Here is a 21,537-nt window from a genome sequence, read left to right as displayed (position 1 = left end):
TCCGCTCTAGCCAATCAGCGCGAGGGATCAGATGGATAGCGTTTGCGTCATAACAAAGCGCCAACATATAAAAAGTTACGGATATGAAATTAATAGAATAAAATGCGTAAGGAAAGAGGTTAAATATGAGCAACAGGTTCTGAAAGGTATGCTTAACGTTAAATAAAATCACAACAATATTAATCATTATAGTTTAAATAAATTATTCAAAATAAGAACAGAAATGCACATCTATTTGATAGACTAAAAGTAATTTACAAGTAATATACCTCAAGATTTATATTTCCTGTTTAACCATAAAACAGAGGCGCAGTCTCACTTTCACAATACTGTCTGTTAAAGAACTGCAATATTTTGTATTTTAATGGAAGTTGAAATGATGTTATTTGATGTGAATCTGAATTGTTTGATGCTTAATCTGTCATTCAACTAAAGTATTTAACTCCAAAGGTTACATCATTTTAAATCGTTAATTTGACGTTTGATACCATTACCAGAATAATTTCATTGTAACTATACATTCTATTGTTTTAACTTATATAAAAAGGAATATGAATCTAGAGCAGTTCATATAAATATCATAATTACTACAATTAGTGATATGGTAAAACAAGTTTTTTCACATTAGAGAACTGCAATTTGTTGGGTGCTTAAAAAAAATAGGTGACCAATTAAATTTAATTACTCCACTTCGTCAAAAAGCAATGACTTCATATTAAGATGTCAATGTGTTCTGAAGAATTTTGAAGACGCATTGCTTCTGACATTCAGTGGCTGGCCAGAGGGAGTGACAAAAACACAAAATGTTTCATCCTGACACACTTGTCTTACCTGTCCATCTAGGTGTTGGACACACCTTTTTCTGGCTTTTGCACTATTCTTTATGACACTCCTTCCTTCTGCAACATTCAGAAATCAGGAAACGAGTAAACAGTTTTGAGAGCTCGGATAGAAAAACTCGAGGATCTGAATGACTGATGGACATAAATACTTGTGTGGACTAACGTGACGATATAACTGAAGGATCTCTGGAACCGTACAGCTTAAGTAGTAACTATCATGGGTGAAAGTTGAGTGTCTAGAGGGAGTCTGCTTGTTTGTGTACACGTACCCAATATCTGTGAGTTGTCTTTACTCATGTTTTCGTATGTGGTACCATAGAGTCCAATGGCGGAGTTGAAACCGGTCTCAGACACTCATTCAATACTGGAATCTATGCTTCAGAAATTACGACTGAATGCTCATACCAACAGTAGCTCAGTCACTGACATGCAAACATGCAGTCCATCAGGAGAATGTAATGCTGGACCATTGGAAGATTCATCTAAAAGAACAGTTTATCAGTTAGGGTTTGGTTCCAATGTTAAAGAGCCAGATGGAAGCACCTCAGTCTCCAATAAGTGGGAGAATCCTTGGACTCAACCATCCTCTCATTGTGTGGATGCATTGACTCCTGTTGCTAAACAACCGGTCAGAAGGATCAGTAAAAACAACTCGGGATTCTCTGGTAAACCTAAACGTCCACCGTTGATTTGGGGGGAATCAGACGATCAGATGCCTGGGCCGGAGAAGAAGCAAACGTTTTCTCTGGATAGGGAAACCAACTCAAAATTGCAATCGTTATACAATACAGAATCCTTCCAAAACCCTCCTGATCTTTTAGCTCCAACGCTAACAACATCATCTACACTGTTGGGAAAACCAGAGGTCAGAGGTCAAAGTGGCACATGGAGTTGGGGTGCTGCAATTGAGAGAAACGAAAGCCCCAGATTTCATGAGCAATCAGTAAAAACAACAAAGACAAGTAGGAGGAAGTGGGGGGACGCTAAAAGGTGGGCTCAGAATGTGAAAGAGAGATGGAGAGAGAGACACAGAACCACACAGACCAGACAAAGACATGATGGAGAAAGACAAGTGCAGAATGAAGTGCAAGTGAGTACTTGTGTTTGATTTTATACAGTCAAAGAACGGTTGATATAAAACTGTATTGTGTTAGCTATTGCACAATTAAATCCCATAGAACCACCTTTCACTGTTGTGAAGATGATAAAAATTGTTATTGTCAAAAGTATAGCACCATCTAGCAAAGTGCACACTACTCCACGTTCCCTGAGTATGAGTTATCAGTTCAAGACAAGTTCACTTAAACTTGACAAAATGTGTTTTTTCCGAATACACTGCTTCATCATCGCACACAGACGACATTTGAGTCACATATATTAGAGGAGTTAATGGCTTGATGTCATGATACACTTATGCAAATAAATCTAAAGTAAATTACAGTATGTTCATGTAAAATACTTATTTATATAATACATCAATGAGTATTTTTTGAAAATCATAATCATAAATGTAATCAATATAATTAATATATAAAAAAAAAATTGGTGATAAATGTCGGTTGCAGTGTTTAATATAAAAATAAATGTGTATTTTATTAGATGTCTTTTATTTCACTTTAATCATGATATTAGCATTTTAACAGTCACATCTCACACAGTCACCTGCAAATCCCACCTGGGACTAATTCATTTCAATAGTAATGCCAGAGACTCAGTGCCTCTGTTTTAAACTTCAAACTTCTTTATGTACTGGACCGATTATCAATGACTGGTGGGTAAATGTCCTTCTCCACTTCCTATGATCAATATACTCTTATTCCCTCCCTATGCCATTTAACCTGAACATGCTTGCTCCATTGAGACTGGAATCTCACTTCACATGGTGCATACTCTGTTAGGTCCATTTTTTATTTGAATAAAATGCATCTAATGTGCTAAAAACTTCCTTGGAAACCTTATGGCAGTGTGCCAGCATTCAGTCACCTGAACTATTCAGCATCATGGCTGACATTTTATGGGCAAGCATAGGCAAAATCTAGAATTATTAAAAGTGAAATGTCTTTTATGTTTATTTACAGAGTTATCGCTCTTCGTTATTGGTGCCCATCAATGTGAATGAAGCTCCTACATCACCCACTGAGACCACCGATATCCATCATGAAGAGATCAGCACAGCGCTGGATGAAGATGGCCCTGGTTCACTCAGCTACATGAGGTAAACACATCAGCCAGTGACATCAGAAATATGCATCAGACATAGTTATCATTGCGCATGTGTGATCCATTAATCACTTTCTATTTCATGTGAAACCGTCTAATTGAAAAGTATGAAAGTATGTGTGACCCCTTAGGGCTTAAACAGTCAAATGAACTATTGTATCTATCAAAGACACATCCTGGTTGAAGTTGTTTTCATTGGCTGTTTTTGGCTTTCTGTTTACGTGATCTTTTATTCTTCTTATCAGTGAAAGTCTGTTCTCATTTGGCACTACTTCTAATTTAATGGAGGAGATCTTCAGCGGGACGGAGTGGGCTCAGTTTCTCTCAGTTAACAGCTCCAAAATGCACCAGTCTAAAGAGTTACCAAATACTAATAACCGATCAAGTGAAGAAGAACTGCAAAGTAAATGGACTCACGAAGGCACAACAGATTACCAATTAGATTCGACTCAGCTTTCACTTTCAGAGAGCTTTGCACAAGACATGGCCTCCGATAAACAAACCGAGACGTCTCAAATGAGTGTTACTTATCTCCCCACAAATCCTTCACAAACAGACCTGTTTAGAAACCAGTCACAAAACACCAATCTGAACCCCAACGAATCTCACAATGGTGAGCAATCATATGGACAGTCACATTTTTCCCAGCTTGATCCAAATGAATCAAAGGCAACATCTAGTCAAGTGTACGACCCCAGCCATAACCTGCCACAAGGTGGGACGGAGGATTTTATACCCCTCATTGACCTTTCATACGCTAAGGTGAGAGTATAAGCATTATGAGCAGAAGCAATGTGGTATTAGTATTTAAAATGCTCTATCTTAACTCCTTTCCTCCTTTTCTCTTAAGTCAATAAAAAGATCATCTGTAACATCCCGTGGATCTCTGAGCCGGAAAAGAGAGCACTGGACAAAAAGCAGGGATTCGTTTGAACACACAACACAAGAGATGGAGGAGGAGGAGAACGGTGGCTCTTTCACAGCCGCACAGCTGACTTCAAACTCCCTCCGCAGCCCTTCACCAGCGTCTTCACTCGACTCAATGAACTCAATCTCTCAAGACTCAGAGACCTCTGAAACTTTGGAGACTGCAAACAAAAAGGTAGGATATGTCAGAAGCTAATATGCATTCAAATTAGATATCGGCTGGCTTTTATTAATTTTGAGATCAGTGACTTTGATTCACACCACAGACGAAAGTTTTAGAATTTATTGATTAAAGTTTTGGGTTTGGAGTGAGTTTGTTACACACTACGGAGACACGTGTGTTACTGTTGGGATGGTTGTGGTTTTAGTGCCATGTTGGGTGGTGCTGAATTTTCAGCTTGTTTTTGAGGATATTCCTTATAAATTTCAGTAAGCTTATACACTACCGTTCAAGGGTTTGGGGTCTTTATTATCTTTTTTTTTTTTTTTAAGAAATTAATACTTTTATTCTGCAAGGATGCACTACATTTATCGAAAGTGACACAGTAAAGATATATAGAATATACAAATTATTTCTTTGAAATTAATGCTGTTCTGTTGAAAAATTCTGAAAATGTATTACGGTTTTCAAAAAATATTAAAGGGTTAGTTCATCAAAAACCAAAATTATGTAATTAATAACTCACCCTCATGTCGTTCCAAACCCGTGAGACCTCCGTTTATCTTCGTAACGCAGTTTAAGATATTTTAGATTTAGTCCAAAAGCTCTCAGTCCCTCCATTGAAGCTGTGTGTACGGTATACTGTCCATGTCCAGAAAGGTAAGAAAAACATCTTCAAAGTATTTCATGTGACATCAGAGGGTCAGTTAGAATTTATTGAAGCATCGAAAATGCATTTTGGTCCAAAAATAGCAAAAACGACGACTTTATTCAGCATTGTCTTCTCTTCCGTGTCTGTTGTGAGAGAGTTCAAAACAAAGCAGTTTAGTGATATACGGTTCACGAATGAATCATTCGGTGTAACCGGATCTTCTTGAATCAGTTCACCAAATCAAACTGAATCGTTTGAAACGGTTCACGTCTCCAATACGCATTCATCCTCAAATGACTTAAGCCATTGGTCTCAAACTCCCAATTGTTGCTCCAACCCTAATCAAACACACCTGATCCAGCTAATCAAGGTCTTCAGGATTACTGGAAACTTCCAAGCAGGTGTGATTTGGAGCTGGTTGGAGCTAAACTCTGCAGAGCTGTGGCCCTCCAGGAATTGAGTTTGAGACAACTGACTTAAACTGTTAACCTTTTTAATGTGGCTGACACTCCGAGTTCAAACAAACCAATATCCCGCAGTAATTCATTTACTCAAACAGTAACACTGACTGAACTGCTGTGAAGAGAGAACTGAAGATGAACACCGAGCCGAGCCAGATAACGAACAAATCATTTACTCGTTCTCGAGTCACGAACCAAATATCACAAACTGCAGTGTTTTGAACTCTCTCACAACAGGCCCAGAAGAGAAGACAATGCTGAATAAAGTCGTAGTTTTTGCTATTTTTGGACCAAAATGTATTCTCGATGCTTCAAAAAATTCTAACTGACCCTCTGATGTCACGTGGACTACTTTGATGATGTTTTTCTTACCTTTCTGGACATGGATACCGTACACACAGCTTCAATGGAGGGACGGAGAGCTCTCGGACTAAATCTAAAATATCTTAAACTGTGTTCTGAAGATAAACGGAGGTCTCACTGGTTTGGAACGACATGAGGGAGAGTTTTTAATGACATCATTTTGTTTTTTCGATGAACTAACCCTTTAACTGCTGTTTTCAACATTTATAATAATCAGAAATGTTTCTTGAGCAGGAAATCAGCCAATTAGAATGATTTCTGAAGGGTCATGTGACACTGAAGACGGCGATGCTAAAAATTCAGCTTTTCATCACAGGAATAAATTACACTTTTTAATGTATTAAACATTTAGTTAAACGCAATAATATTTCACAGTGTTACTGTTTTACTATATTTTGGATCATTAAATAAAGCCATTTATTTGTTATTTCAGAGCTTGACAGGCCTAGTTTATTATCATCTGAAAAGAGTGGCTGAGAGAATAGGAGAAGAACCTTTGTTTTTCATAAAAGGAGTCATACAGGTTCACATGAGGGTGACAAAATGATGACAGAATCTGTGTGGCTTTTAGTTGTGTAAGCCTGCTATAGCTGGAAATTTCACAAAGGCAGTTATTTTCAGTTGATGAATCTATTCTAAGCACATTCTATAGTTTGTGAATCAATCCCTATGTGCACATTCCCAATACAGCCTCTCATTATTTCTCTTGTTCTCCCAGAGGAGGATGGAAGACACTCGACGCGTTCGGTTCTCTGAGGAGGTTATCATCTTACCGCCCACCTACTGGCCAGAGTCTGATGATGATGATGAAGATGATGATGAAGAAGACGAAGAAGAAGAAAATGATGATAATGATTTGCAGGAAGAACCTTCTCCCCGTCATTCTTTCCCTAAGTGGATTGTGTCTCTAAAACCCAAAAGTGGAAAGTACAAATTTTAAATCTCTTCTCATCCGACTCCACCTCTGAAATTCTGCAGCTCACATAAACTGAAGACTGTGTTTCCTGAGGCAAGAGCAACACGGCACACATAATCGAAAGTTATCATTATTACATTCTGAAAAGAAATCTTTTTAATGAGACTGTGATATGCCAGCATCAATTTGACATGTCATTACATTAAGTAAATTTTTTAAATAAAAATGAAGGAAAATTTAATACAAATAACAATAGAAATATTTAACTAAGATGTTGTGCAGTTTATTTTCTAAGGTAACAAAACGTACAATCTCAGTCAAAGTAAATAAAGTCAACAGTATGAAAATCAAGACTATTTAGACAATGAATTCACATTAAACACACAAAATATCCATCTATACTTTTAGCTTCTGAAAGGAATCATGTATATACTCACACACTCTCTTTCTTTATTTTACATGCTCAACAATTATTTTTTTCTTAATGAAATAATTACTGTTCTTTGTAAATTGAATGTACGGTTGCTTAATTACTGTTTGTATATATTCACCGTCAGTCAAAGCTTTGACTTAAACTCTTACTTGTTATCTAAGAAAGCTTTAAATTAAAATTTTAGCATACAAATATTCATTAAAATGTGATCATTTGTGAATTTCTTGAGAAAATGAGATGTATAGACCACATGGAAAGCAGTGCCCAGGATATATGGAAACAATATGAGATAATACGATATTTAATATTTTTGTTTACTATGTAACTATTGTACTTACGTTTGTGTTATTTCAAAGTTGTGTTAATTCAAAGATAATAATAATGATGACCAGGTGTGTACAGACTTTTGACTGTAGATGTGTGTCTTCTCAGGGTTTGTGGTTGACTGAAGAAAGCCTTTATTTAAATTAGTTTTATCAAACCAAGCCCTAAATGTTCACAGACTATGATTTGTATACTGTTACTTGACTGTTACTGTATACTGTTGCATAAAATCACAAATCCAGAAGTAGGAATACTATTTGAAAGTCTCATTGGTTTGAAGGGCTGTGTGTCTCCAGTCGTCCGATAGAAAAGGTCCCGGAGTCATTTGAGCTCTTCTCCAATGCTTTGCTGGACATCTGGCTGTTGTTTGCTGACTCAGGCACAACAGCTGAAACCTGTTCATGAAGAGGACAGAAAGATAAGGCATCACTCTATTTTATCTCTACATACTTACATGACTAAACTCATTTCTGGCACCTCTTCAAATTTCTTTGCTTTGTACTCATCCGCCCCTTTATCAAAGTTGAGAAGGATGATGTCACAGAACACAGTAGCCTGCAAAATATACACCGGTCAGATATTATGTGCCTTACTTTGTTTTTGCCAGCATTAATGTGTGTCACAGTTGTCTTACCAATCCCACTGAAGTTAAAGCTGCCACCAAATTAATCAGAAACGGCACAGTCTTAAACTTCCCTGCCTGCAAATAAGCAAAGTTAGACATGCACAAGTCCATATGTGTCACTGCTTTATAGCATTTAGGTCTATACAATCTACCCACATTGCCAGACACGATTATTTCGAAGCGGATTGCTTTAGCTTTATGAAGCATTCGACGCTCAGTCCCATCTTCAGACTGATAGTATTTAGCAAACCTGGAAGAGACAAACAGAAGATGCAGTCGCAGGAAAGACAGCATGATGCATGAGTATATGTGTTTGTGTGCTACCTGAAGTTATATCCTTTAGAGGCATTGCTGTTCTCGAAAGCAGCATCCAAGCGTGTGAAGAAGTAACTGGGATTGCAGTAATTTACATTATAGTCCAGATTACACTTCCAGTTGATGTTAATACCAATCTCTCCACCCTGACACAAAAACACAGATCAAACAACACAAAACATTGGTGACTTCACATGTACATCTACATTCCCATCATATGGGTCTATACGTGACCCTGGCTGTGATAACCCATCTAAAGACATTTTTTTGGTGATTTACTGCTTTCTACATGAAATCAACCTTCATTAGGACATTCAGGCAAAATGTAACATTGTTATATTTTATATTGACTGAGTAGACCATGTCAATGGTTGAAATCAAACTTTGATGCTTTTTTTTATATCATAATACAATTTTGAGACTGGATTTCACAGAGAGGGTAACAAATGTATCATTTTCACATTTAAAAACACACATGGGCACTTAAATGGTGTTTATCAGATTTAAGTTAACTCACTTTTGGGGACAACCTTGTTCTTTTCTTTTGTTTAAGAAAAAGAGCTGCGAGTAGACGTGTTTTTGTATACTTTGTTTTTGTCTTCTCTGCACTCGACAGATAATACACTTCCTCATCACTCAGATTTCTAGCCTGTTCCCTTCATCATTTTAATTTAAACGAATCGCTTCATTTATTTTCTTTCATTTTGCTTTGTGGTTTCCCAGCATCTTCCTCATTCTTTCTTTCTCCTCCAGGAGGCGATCGAGTTGCCCTATTTATGTTAAAGGTGCAGTGTGTAGATTCTAGCGGCATCTATCGGTGAGGTTGCAAATTGCAACCAACGGCTCAGTGCCCCGCTACCCCTTCCCATTAGACAAGCTACGGTCACATGACATGTAAATTTAATCTCTTTTGTATTTTATTGTGATCAATTACATTATTATTATCATTTTAGCTCATCATACATTCCTATGAGATTTTAATTGAGGTATGACATTTAAACGTAAAATCCAACATTCAAATACTTTTGCATTGAATATGTTAAATCCAGTATAGCACTTATTTTGGTGGGATATTGTTGAAATGATGTTAACTTCTATACACAAAAGTGTTGGAAATTATGCAGATGTGAATGGTAGAGGAAGTGAATCCAGCACACACAGCATCCCCAAAACCCACTGCAACGGTCTCATGAATCCCCAAGGGTTCATGTGGGAAGCCCTGCTTCAGTGGTTCTTCCATATATATATATATATATACATATATATATATATATATATATATATATATATATATATTGATTTCAATTGCTCTGCAGTTCTGGTTACAGAACAGACTGTGTTTAACACCATGCCAATCAAGACCAGACTATATTAACTTTTGCTCTAACAATTCAGCAGCAGTCAACTGAGAGGTTTAATGGATTGTTTACAAAATATAATGAAATAGAAGTGGTCAGATGAGAGGAAAAGCTGAGTGGACCTACTTTTTCAGTAATGTCATAAAAACTTTGATTGATGTGTCTTAGGATATCTCCCACTTTAAAGACCGGACAGAACGGATTGTCCACCGGGTCGTAATGACAGCTCTGAATGTAAAACTGGTTCAGGCTTGAAGGGAAATTGCCTCTGTGAAGGTAAAAGAGTGAGAAACAGGACACATGAAGCAATGACATAACTAAAAACAATAGTATTATTCTTGGTTTTATTATTCTGGCCATTTGAACTTTCTGTGTTTCAAAGGGGGGATTATATCAATTAAATTAAAATCATTTTAATTGAATTATTGACAATCACATTTATCACATTTCATCTTAATAATTGAGATGAGCACTATTTCCATATCAGAGATACATTTTTGCATAATTAATTGTCTAATTTAAATTATATGAACTCCAGAAAGAATTGGCTTCTCACAACAACACTAAGTTTTTTTTGACTGATGAAACTCACCTAGTGACGTTAAACAGAGGGAAGCGAATGCTGTTCTTGATGAAGATGGTGAAGTTCTCCGCCTCATTCATTGGCTTTCTAAGAGCGAGCAGATTCATTCGTGCATCTCACACAAGCTTAATCCAAGCAATTTTTAATGACAAGATAGTATCTGCATTACAAATCTAGAGTGCTCCAATTCATGCATGTGTTTCTTACGGTGAAATATTGTCATCCTCTGCAGGGCACCAGCCTTCAATTTCACACCACCCTTTGGTGTCGTTAGTACTGTTCAAGCACATGCCCGTTATAATACCTGTGATAAAGGAGACATGCATCTGAAGCAATCTAGAAAGTATTAGCATGCTTCAGTCTCTACGATATAGTTATGCATTGAAGTTTAATGAGTATTAGTAGTACTGATAGTTATATCAGCCTCTAGAAGACTGAATGAACTCACCATTTCCTAAGTTTGAGCCCAGGTTTTTGATGCAGTCATCATCAGTAGTGCATTTAAACTTAGAATCAGTCTGACAGACAAGAGAAGAGTTGAGAGAGTGCATGTGTTAAGAGAGTATATTTCAAGTATATAAAGTCAGCTGAGGTTTGTGTGTCACCTCAGGGCACCGTCCTTGCGTCTGATTGGCTGTGATGACCATGCTGGTGATGATAGAGAAGGAGGAACCACCCTGAAAAATGTGCAGAAACATTCACCCAGGATCACGGCTTCACAGAGAGCAGGATCATGAAATGCATAATTTCATATTTCAGCATTAAAATGGACATTTGCTGACCTGCGAGGGAACGACATAGTCTGCCACGTCCATCACGTGGTTGTTCAATTTGCCCAAGCCCTTCACTTTGGTCATGACCGCAGACTCGATCCCCGTGTCCCGCTGCTGATGTCCTTTCTCATGCATAAACACCCAGCTGAAAATACAAACACGCACACAACAACAAATAAATGATTGAACATGTTCATTATGAAGGACTAGCCCTTTAACTGAAACTATAAAATGTAAAATGGCTTTAAATCAGCAATGAGGAAATAACCAATGCTTACCCGATGAAATACAGAATAATTAACAGCTGGACGACACGGTTGATGATTCCAACAGTCCAGCTCTTCACCACGACCGACTTGGCTGTTTCATAGACGAAGAAGTCAGCGATGAAGTTCGGGACTCTTGGAGCCATAGTGGAAGTGTGTGTTGTGTAATATTAACAAGCATACGCTAAAGAAACTCTTGAGCTGAGATCCGGTGTTCCTCACTACTGTTCGTCTGCTCAATGAGGGATCTTATTTGACATGATCCATTAAAAATCAACCACATTTTCCCTCCCCTTTTTGTGTTCATGCCTCTCCTCTCTTTGGCCCCCAGGGACCTTGACCGTCCGTTTCCCTAATAGCCTGCTCATTTTCTAATCACTTTCCAGCTTTATTTTAGGGAAATCTGTCTTTTTTTTTCTTTTACAAACCAAACCTTTTATACATTTAAACACATTAATATGTCTAATTATACCAGTGTATTTGTGAAAGTGACTTAGACTTGCAAAAGGGCACGCATATAGAATTTTACTGTATATGAATCATGAATTCAATGCATTATTTTTTGTAACTCTACAGTTTGTTACATTTTTTCTTTTGTTTGACATTTTCATCACACATACAATATGCAGTGGCATTGTTGTTTTCATTAGAATCACAATCATGTTGGTACTTTTTTCCACATAAGTGTTTCAGAAGTAAATGATTCATTTTTACAAACTCCAAACCGATCCCCCTTGTGGCATCGCTATTTAGTAAATCATTCAAATCCTGCTATTGTTTAGGACTGTATATGTTTTGCTGAAATGTAAATATTTATAATATTATAATATATAATATAATATATATGTGTGTCCATCCAAAGCTACAAATTTAACTTATGTGCAAAATTGGAATATCACACAAAACATTTGCGAATAAAGCATATTTTCTCAGTTTCCATGGAGAACAAAATCGTCACTTCCTGATTAACTTTAGCTAAATAACACAAAGAAAAACTAGCATTTCAGATGCTGTGCTGTATTTTTTTATAATGAAATAACACAAGACAGAAATCATCCCATCATATGGAGACACCACTCTCTCAAGTATGGAGATTTTTTTTTTCTATATTAAATACCTTTTATACAGTGATATGAGGACCTGAACCTGAAAAATGGTGTGTATTGAATTTATTTCTGCGGTTGAAATAATTGAATACATGGTGTTTATTCATGTTTATTTTGTGCTATAACTAGTAATAAGGAAGAGCTAATTGGTTCACGTGCCGCTTAAACTAAGGCATCACAGTGAGCCACAAAACTGTATTTATTCTTTGAATTTCTGAAAAATAACAACATTTGAAAGCTGATACTTTGTTTCATACCAGAAGTAACTTGCTCTGATGCCTCACTTCATCTACAGCGATATTGTTGACTTGATTGCAAATAAATGCACAGACACTATTTAAACTGAACAGAGATGACATCACTGAATTCAATGATGAACTGCCTTTAATTGTCATTTTGCATTTTTGACACACTGTTTTCCTAATGAATGTTGTTCAGTTGCTTTGACGCAATGTATTTTGTTTAAAGTGCTTTATAAACAAAGGTGACGTGACTTGACTGTCTTGTCTACACTATGTATTTTTTACTGTGTGAGGACATCTGCAGCAGGACAGAGATGCTTGGCTTGTCAGACGTCACAACAGTAACTAAAGGGAAAATCTATAAATTAATAGACCCGATATTTGTCAGTTAAGTAAAAATAGGATCAAAGTGATTTTAAAAAAGCCTATTTTCCATATTTGCTGATTCCCTGGTCTACTAGGAAATTTCTAGAGTCATTTGCAAATTGTGTGTGCTTAAATTTGAGACTGCATTTCCTCATCACTAAAGCGAGCCCATTATGTTTGTGGTCAATTACGACGTCACGTCATCTCCAACTGGAAAGCTTTCAGTGGACGCAACTTCCCATCATTTACAAATGCCAGAGTCATGAACATCATTGAGCTCTGGCATTATCCACTCTCACACATGGCACGCAATTGATTTTCCTTCAAACGGGACATACAACGGCACCCAGGAGACAAAACAGGAGTTTGACAGAGAGAGCGAGGATGGGATGAGATGGATTATTTTAATTAGTTTGTTTCTATTTCAAATATATTTACTCATAGAACAGACACTTTTATGTAAATATGATATTTTAATTTCATTTTAAACCATTTCAGAAAAAGACAGCACTGAGTGAATTTAATGAAACCTTACATCCAGACCGTCCAGTACAGCTAGGCTCCACACTTCTCTCTTACCCCTCTATCATATTAAAAACCACAACTTCAGCTTCCCTTTGCTTTTGACAGACCACATATCTTCAGCATGAAAGTCTCATGCTGTATTAAAAGCCACAGGCTCTCACTGTAGGCCATTACTGGTACTTTATACCCCTGATGGGGTTTATTTACTAGCCTTTCAGTACTAACAAAGCCATTTTGCTTGAATTTGGCAAGAAAGGGTGGTTGGTTGAGTCATCTTAGATGGCAGGGCATGTGTCAGGACAATGCCTAAGGAACTTTCTAAGTGGATTCTTTGAGAACATAATGGAGTTTAATTTCCCCCAATTACAGTATAAGCAGAGCAATCCTCAAACTTTTAGGCAGTTGAAATACTTCTGCGCTCGATACGAGTAAATCACTATCCACAGTTTCTGTGACATAGTATTGTTTCATAAATGTGTGTGACATGTTTTTGACGCCAGAACTGTGTTGTGTTTTAGCACTTCTGGATCCATCATAATATTGAAATAAGTGGGTTTTTGGTGAACACATCTACCCACTAGTGTGTTTTATATCTGCACTCTTGCAAACTATTTTAACTCAAACGTTCAAGGATAATGTTCTTTAAGTTTAGTAATGGTGACGTTGAAGTCATGTCACTTTTTAAGTGTTCAAGATTAAATCATACACTTTTTTGATCTCTTATGATCTATTTTAATACACAAGCCAATTTAAAAAAATCCCTATTGGTTGTTGAGGGGTAATGTTATCTCCTGGGTTGGTCTAAATGAATAGGACAGGGCATCTACATATTTAGATTACTAGGATATTGTAAAGCTTAAATCACATGCTTTCAGATAACTTTGCTTTTTACATTTTCATTTCCATATTATCAAAGTTATTCTATACATAATTTAACTATAAAAGAAACAAAACAATTACAGATTTTTGAACACAAAGGCATCACCAGCTTCTTGCGTGGTTGTGATTGACAGATCATACCAGTGTATTTTGAGGTCATAATGCATGCAGTTTAGCAGGTCTGTAAAGTCTTTAACCTTGTTTTCTTTGAAGAAAAAAAAAGAAGTAAATGAAACCATTTTTTATTCATTAACAAAGTTTCATTAAATTTCATTAAATCAGTTATACTAATTACTTTATTAAAACATATTATTTGAGGTGTAATTCTGTGTAAATAATTTTACAGGTATATAAGATTTGCGTTGTCTTAGCATGATGTCAATGTCGAAAAATTCCTTGACAACATCTTGATGTTGTTTATAACCTGCGGCTGTATGATTGAAGCACTATTTTAAAGACTGACCATTCACTTCCATTGAATGTGCTTAACTGAAAATTAATTATGGCCCAAATGCTATCAACTGAGTATAAAATGTATTGTCAGCACTTCTTCACCGCTTCTCCTCAACCAGTAGGTTTCATCATCTGTAAAGAAGGCCCCTAAGTGTCTTCGGTCAAGGTATCACAGGACCATCTCACACACACACACACACACACGCACGCAGCACGCACGCACGCACGCACGCACGCACGCATGCACACACACACACACACACACACATACTTTACTCTTAAAGCTGTTATTTCTGCCTTTTTTCTTTCTCTTCTTTCTCTTTCTCCTCCACTCTTCTTCTTCCACCTTCCCTCATTTCTTTTTCTTCCCTCTAAAAGCACAAGCTATGACTGCGTCAGCATGCAGGGCTGCAAGTAAATGGCATTTTACTCAAATATTTCAGGGCAACAAATACTTAGCAAGGATGCATTAAATTGATCAAATATAACAGTAAAGACATTCATGATGTTACAGAAGACTTCTGTTTCAAATAAATGCTGTTCTTTTGAATTGTTTTATTAATCAAAGTATCTTAAAAAAATGTATCATGGTTTCCACAAAAATATGAAGCACCGCTGTTTTCAATGTTGATAATAATCTGAAGCAGCAAATCAGCATATTATAATGATTTCTGAAGGATCATGGGATACTGAAGACTGGAGTAATGATGCTGAAAATTCAGCTTTGATCACAGGAATAAATTAAATTACATTTGACAATATATAATCAAATTTTAAATTGTAATAATAGGTCACCATATTTCAGTGGGGTTTTTTTTTTGGCTTGGCATTGTCAATCATATAAATTGCACTGTATGATTATTTCTTGAAAATGCTTGCTTTCAAACAGTGTGCAAACTGAAGTTTACATAAATGTACAAATATGCTTTCAAATATAAGACAATTGTGTCTGCACCGATGGCCTTGTGAGCAGAGTGCTAACATGTAGTGCTGTTGCACTCCGGGCATCCCGAGTTTGAGTCTTGGCTCGCGGATCTTTTCTGATCCCACTCCATATAAGATCTGTTTGATAGATCTGTCTGCTCACTTAGTAACAGACACCACTCTTCCTACACTCTCATATTGTTTCTTGGCCACTTTTGCTTTTCTGCTCCACTCCTGTACACACAAGAGACATTTTTCCTAACATACTGATGAATCAAATAAACAAATCTGTTGACTCAATAACAACACAGCATCAGGAGTTTATGCTTCAGTCTTCTATCTGCGGCGCAATAAAACAAACCACAGACAAATAATTCAGCAAGTGGCTAATAAATGTATTCAGTGGTGCAGCAAACACTCTGCATTTGCAGGAAAGAAAGCAAATTTTCTCGAAAACTACACTCCATGCATAAAATATTACATTTGCCACAGAACTAAAATCCGTAAACAATGTGTTTTTAACTGATGAAAGAGTCAAGACGTTGTGAATTATGAAAATACAGGCATTAATGATTGAGCATGCAGTTTCCTGCAATGAATTCAATTCAAACTGCTAAACATTCAGGCTTAGTTTCAATTGTGGATTTGCTATATATTACTTAAAAAAGTCTTATGGCCGCCAGTGATGTTATTGCAGTATCTACACACTGAATTGTAACAGGCTTTTACTAAATCAGAATCATAGGTTACTGATGGAAAGTAACTTAAATGTCTCACTTTTTTCAAAAGGAAAAATAAATAAAAATAAAAACAATTAAAGCAAAACTAATTTTGAAATTAAAAATGGTAATCAGAGACCCTTAATAGGGTCTGTGAAGACATTCTGGTTACGGGTGGTTGTATGTGTGTGTGTGTGATTTTAATGCAGCTGACCTCTTTCTGGTGTTTGCTCTGCTGTTTCCATTTTTCTCTAGCCATGTAAAATTCATTGACTGATATCCCAGTATTTTCACTCTTGATACACTCTCTCACAGCATGTAAGCGCTCATCGCCTCTTAGGAGCACCTGCTTCCTTCACCTTTTTCTGTTCACTACAGACAGAGGAAAAGACGTTTAATTAAGTTTTTCATTTCAAGTTTAACTTTCTGAACTGTTAAACAGATGCCATTAAACTTAGGTATTGCATAGTGTTGTTTATTTTGTGCCATTTAACAGACAACAACAAATCAGCAACATCTCTCTGATGACTTTGATCTAAGAGATAATTATAAGAATACTGAAATACTGACAAAATTAGTACGACCTCTTTTTGTGTCTTTCTCTTTCATCTTCTTCACCACTTTCTTGGGCTTCTTTTCAGCTTTTTTCTTCTTGCCTTCATCCTCACTGTCTCTATCATCTGCCTCACTATTGCTCTCTGAAGCGTTACTGTAATTCCTGCACAGAGATAGGATTATATTATCAGAGTGAAAGGCTGACAAACCTTGACAAAATCACGTAAAAAAAGTTTAAAATCACTTTTAAACTTCTGGGATGTCATCGGCCTCTTATCCAGGTTGAAAGACTCTACCAAAAAAAAAAAAAAAAGATATTAACTGCTGTAACTATCAAACAATAAATATTAACTACAGTATCTACTCCACAGAATTCAGCATAATCCACTTACAAAACTCACTTTGAAGTGCTATTACTTTAAAGCATCAGAGGCATGAAGCATAAGTTTTTTTATGCCCTCTGTAAATTTTAAATGATCATGACACCAGCATACTGTAAAGCTTATATAATTATTATAGAAAAAACATATCTGGTTACGTATGTACCCATGGTTCCCTGAGAAGGGATCGAGACATTGCATGCTCTAGTTATCAGCTGGGGGATGACATCTCAGACTGCCGCCAGCCGATGTTATGTTAGTGTCTCGATCCCTTCTCAGGGAAACATGGTTACATATGTAACATGAGACGTTCCCTTCCAAGGGAACTTTGAACTGCATCTGCTAGGGGTCACTATGGGGAATGGTATACCCATGCCGCCATGCTAAGGGGAGTGCATAACAGAAAGCATGGCCAGCCAACACTACCATAGAAAAAGGAGTTGCCCCAAGGATGTCATGACGGCTGTAAGCGAAATTATCCCCTTTGGCCAAGGGCCTGAGCTGCATACCCTAAAATAACTTACCTGGATATTCCTTTAAGGGGATACGACCACATGTTTAAAAAAACACCCATGGGGGCTACCTCCGGTTCTGCATAAACCTGCTCAAGAAACTGACTCACCAGATCTTTGGTAGCCACACCCTGCTCAGAAATGTAGCGGCGTGTTTGCAAGAAGCCCTTCATGGTGAGAGGTGCACAGCTAGCTCACTTAACAAGCAACCTGCCAGGGTGGCAGGAGATGGCCCACACACTTGGTATGGCTGCTATCTGGAGCTCAAAATAGCAGAAACCCTACTTAAAAAAATTGAAGGGGGACAGTGCTCATATGAAACCCCTTAGCGTACTGCTAAGCTCAACCCACAAGGAGAGGAACTCAACAGGGAAGCGGAGATGTCTAACAAACTGAGGCCACTACTCAATGGAGCTCAAACAAGCAGGGGCAGCAAGAGGCCCAACTACCTGATGTCACTGCCACAGAACTCAAGAGCGGAGGGTTCAACCCCTATCAAGAAGAGAGAGGAACCCAGCTAGACCTAAGCGATCAATAGCCCAAGGTCAGAAGACCTAACTTTTTAAGTCGAGAGGAGAACTCACTCAGTCTGCCCCAGACAGACAAGCTCAAAGGGACCCTCCCACAGTGAGGGGAGCACAGCCAAGTCCAGGGAGCAGATAGATTGCAAATGGGATATCAGAAATGGGATCATGCTAGAAGGGGAGCACACATTTCTACAGGGAACAACTGGATCCCAAGATAGAGGCAACTGAGGAGGTGCAGAGATGGGCCTAAAATTGATTTTTTTGGGAGCAGTGCTCTCAGCTCAACCAGAACAAGAAGCTAGATTAGAAGGGGTACCCCAGCAGGGACCAATAATAGACAGTCCACTGGTACACCTCATGCTCTTGGACACGGTGTCATGCTCTCTAGAGAGCATAGGTCCCATATAACCTGACCCGAAGAAATTTTAAATCAAATAACCATTCATGCGTATAGAGCTTACTGCTCGTCAGGGCAGAAGCATACAAGAGGGGTTTCTGCAGAAAAACAAATACTTTGTACATCAGGAAACACCCCAGACCGCTATATGATTCTGCACTGGATCCATTTTCAAACCTGCAAATCCACGTTATAGTCACATTGAAATGAGTGCACATTTTTTCTGGAGTTCAGAACAGAAGACATCAAGATGGTTAAGGCAGATACAGACTGCTTACTGTTATCCTCAAAAACCTCACCAAGGTATGACACACAAGGTATTACATTATATTGTTTGGAATGTTTTTTTTTTATTGTTTTATATATTAAAATTAAATTAAAAATTAAATGTATGCATTATTCAGATTTAACCTCCTGGCCCCTCGATGAGGTCATGCTTACCCAAAGACTTTCCATTCACGGGGTCATGATACGCAGCAATAGCGGCAACCTGGACTTTGAGGGTGGAGGAAGACAGCCTTCGCTCCGGCCCTTGCTGCAGAAAGGAAGCACGACCACAACCGGGCACCTTCGGGGTCTTCTTGGCGAGAAGAACACCATTCGACGAACAGGTTCCACTACAAGACATAAGCGTGTCTCATAGACGGTGCTCTTGCCGAAGAGATGATGTTCACTACCTCTTGGGGTAGGTCACCTAGAACCTCAGCGTCCCATCCAGGGATCAGACATGGGAGTTTCCAAACGTCTGGACGCGGGTGCCAAATGGTACCCTGTCTCTGAGTCAGTAGATCTCCTCAGAGGAATTGGCCAAGGAGGGGCTGTCCCGAGGAGCACTAGTTCGGGGAACCAGGTCCTAGTGGGCCAATACAGCACCACTAGCAAGATTTGCTCCTCGTCCTCCCGGACTTTGCACAGTGTCTGTGCGAGAAGGCTCACTGGGGGAAACGCATACTTTTGTAGTTGAGTAGGGGCGTTGAGAGCGACCGACTGAAAGGGATATTATCTTTAATGTCAAATATCTGATTCGGGCCAGTACTGTATTCAGGCCATCCCTCCTTTGTTAAACTTTTTAACATTTTGTAGATTCTGCAAGTGTGTAAACTTTTGACCTCATGTGTATCTATATACAGTATGTATGTGCATGTACAGTATGCATGCGTGCTTGTGTATATATGACAATAGCATTTCTATCCATATTTAAGCTTATTTTTAATTTTTTTAGATACAATGAAAAGGAGGGAACTGTCTTTAAGCTGTGGAATCAGACGGTGGCCTAACATTTACCTCAAAAAAGGCAACATTGCAGATGGCTCTATTACAACTAGAACCAACTCAAGCACATAATTGTGACACACATTTGTAAGAACTTTCCCTGTGATATAAACATTTCCCTGTGGTAATAAATCAGTTTTTTCTCATTCTCATTGTGTAGCATTGGTTTAAAGGGATACTTCACCCAAAAATGACAATTCTGTCATTAATTACTAATCCTCATTTCGTTCCAAACCTGTAAGACCTCTGTTCATCTTTGGAACACAAATTAAGATATTTTTGAAGGCCATCCGGCCTTACTTCCACCCACCCAATTACGCACTTCTTCATGTTGGCCGTTAGCCCCGCCTGTCTCAGCGCCCCTTGAATGGCCCTCAAATGCTCCACATGCTGCTGCCAATCCCCACTGTAAATGATGATATCATCCAAGTAGGCAGAAGCATAGGCAGCATGGGGCCATAGAACCCTATCCATGAGGCGCTGAAACTTGGCTGGGGCCCCGAACAACCCGAATGGAAGCATCACAAATTGTTGTAATCCAAACGGCATGGTGAAGGCTGTTTTCTCTTTGGACATGGGTGATAAGAGGATCTGCCAATATCCTTTCGTTAAGTCCAATGTCAAATAAAATTGAGCAGTACCATAAGCATCAAATTTTGACACTGCGTTCACTCCACACCGAGCTGTCTGTTTAAGGAACCAAAACTATCGGGCTCGCCCAGTCGCTGTGGGACTCCTCAATTACTCCCATCTCCAGCATTGCCTCTAATTCCGTCTGAGCCACTTTTTGTTTGTGTTCAGGTGATCTGTACGGCCGGCTGTGAACCACCACGCCCGGCTCCGTCTCATCGTCTCGCTGAGAAGTTGCGGAGCACCACTGCTTATGGATATTGCGTTGCATAGTCGACTATAACTAACGCAAAGCGATGTCCCCGTGCCGACCATTCTAATGGCCAGATGAGGTCCATACCAATTCGTTCGAAGGGGACCTGCACCAGAGGTAAAAGGCACAATGGCACTTTTGGGGTGGCCGGTGGGTTCACCAAATGACATTCCCGATACGACGTGCACCATCTACGCACGTTCTTGTGTGAATGCCTGGCCAAAAGAATTGGGTTATTAGACGATTTAGTATCGCTGTCACCCCTGAATGCCCTGCCATTGGATTACAATGTGCCATCTAAAAAAGCATTTCCCGACGCCTCCGTGGTAATAATAATTGGGTTGTATCTTCCTTTGTCTGAGTGTCTTGCGTCACTCGATACAACCTGTCTTTAATAATAGCAAAATACGGATAGGAGAGCGTGCTGTCAGGTTGAAGGACCAGTCCGTAGATGGAACGGACCTGTTCGAATGCATGTTTGAGCATCTCATCGACGGACTGTTCCGGGGGAAGTCATCATGGCTGGTAGGTTTAGCCTCGCCAAGCCGCTTGGTTCCCTGAATCCGCGCAACTGGGTCC

The 21,537-nt window shown here is 38.4% G+C and overlaps 2 protein-coding genes and 1 long non-coding RNA gene across 5 annotated transcripts; 1 reads left to right on the top strand and 2 right to left on the bottom strand.

Annotated features, from left to right (window-relative positions):
• The first annotated feature begins 53 nt into the window (after positions 1–53).
• Positions 54–6,602, top strand: LOC113113658 (uncharacterized). Of its 3 annotated transcripts, none has more exons than XM_026280040.1 (6): positions 54–146; positions 844–1,932; positions 2,921–3,057; positions 3,308–3,824; positions 3,913–4,164; positions 6,344–6,602. In XM_026280040.1, exons 2-6 carry the CDS (start codon positions 1,168–1,170, stop codon positions 6,563–6,565), a joined length of 1,893 nt encoding a protein of 630 aa, XP_026135825.1. In that variant the 5' UTR covers positions 54–146; positions 844–1,167; the 3' UTR covers positions 6,566–6,602. The 3 variants fall into 3 exon arrangements, with proteins under 3 accessions (XP_026135825.1, XP_026135826.1, XP_026135827.1); XM_026280041.1 differs by having other exon boundaries at positions 62–146; positions 913–1,932; XM_026280042.1 differs by having other exon boundaries at positions 88–146; positions 1,162–1,932.
• A 937-nt stretch (positions 6,603–7,539) lies between these two features.
• p2rx3a (purinergic receptor P2X, ligand-gated ion channel, 3a) lies at positions 7,540–11,467 on the bottom strand. The gene is made up of 12 exons (XM_026280043.1): positions 11,231–11,467; positions 10,962–11,097; positions 10,785–10,856; positions 10,628–10,697; positions 10,387–10,483; positions 10,189–10,266; positions 9,723–9,864; positions 8,248–8,384; positions 8,080–8,173; positions 7,933–7,998; positions 7,776–7,853; positions 7,540–7,693 (listed from the first exon to the last, which is right to left on the bottom strand). Exons 1-12 carry the CDS (start codon positions 11,362–11,364, stop codon positions 7,565–7,567), a joined length of 1,233 nt encoding a protein of 410 aa, XP_026135828.1. The 5' UTR covers positions 11,365–11,467; the 3' UTR covers positions 7,540–7,564.
• Positions 11,468–16,926: 5,459 nt separating this feature from the next.
• On the bottom strand, positions 16,927–18,092 carry LOC113114467 (uncharacterized). The gene is made up of 3 exons (XR_003293737.1): positions 17,990–18,092; positions 17,232–17,279; positions 16,927–17,150 (listed from the first exon to the last, which is right to left on the bottom strand). It is a non-coding gene; the product is annotated as an uncharacterized LOC113114467 (long non-coding RNA).
• Positions 18,093–21,537: the final 3,445 nt, after the last annotated feature.

Source organism: Carassius auratus, chromosome 14 (assembly GCF_003368295.1).
Source record: "Carassius auratus strain Wakin chromosome 14, ASM336829v1, whole genome shotgun sequence".
NCBI lineage: Eukaryota > Metazoa > Chordata > Actinopteri > Cypriniformes > Cyprinidae > Carassius > Carassius auratus.
The sequence above is the reverse complement of the archived record's forward strand: the minus strand, read 5'-3'. Positions and strand labels throughout refer to the sequence as shown.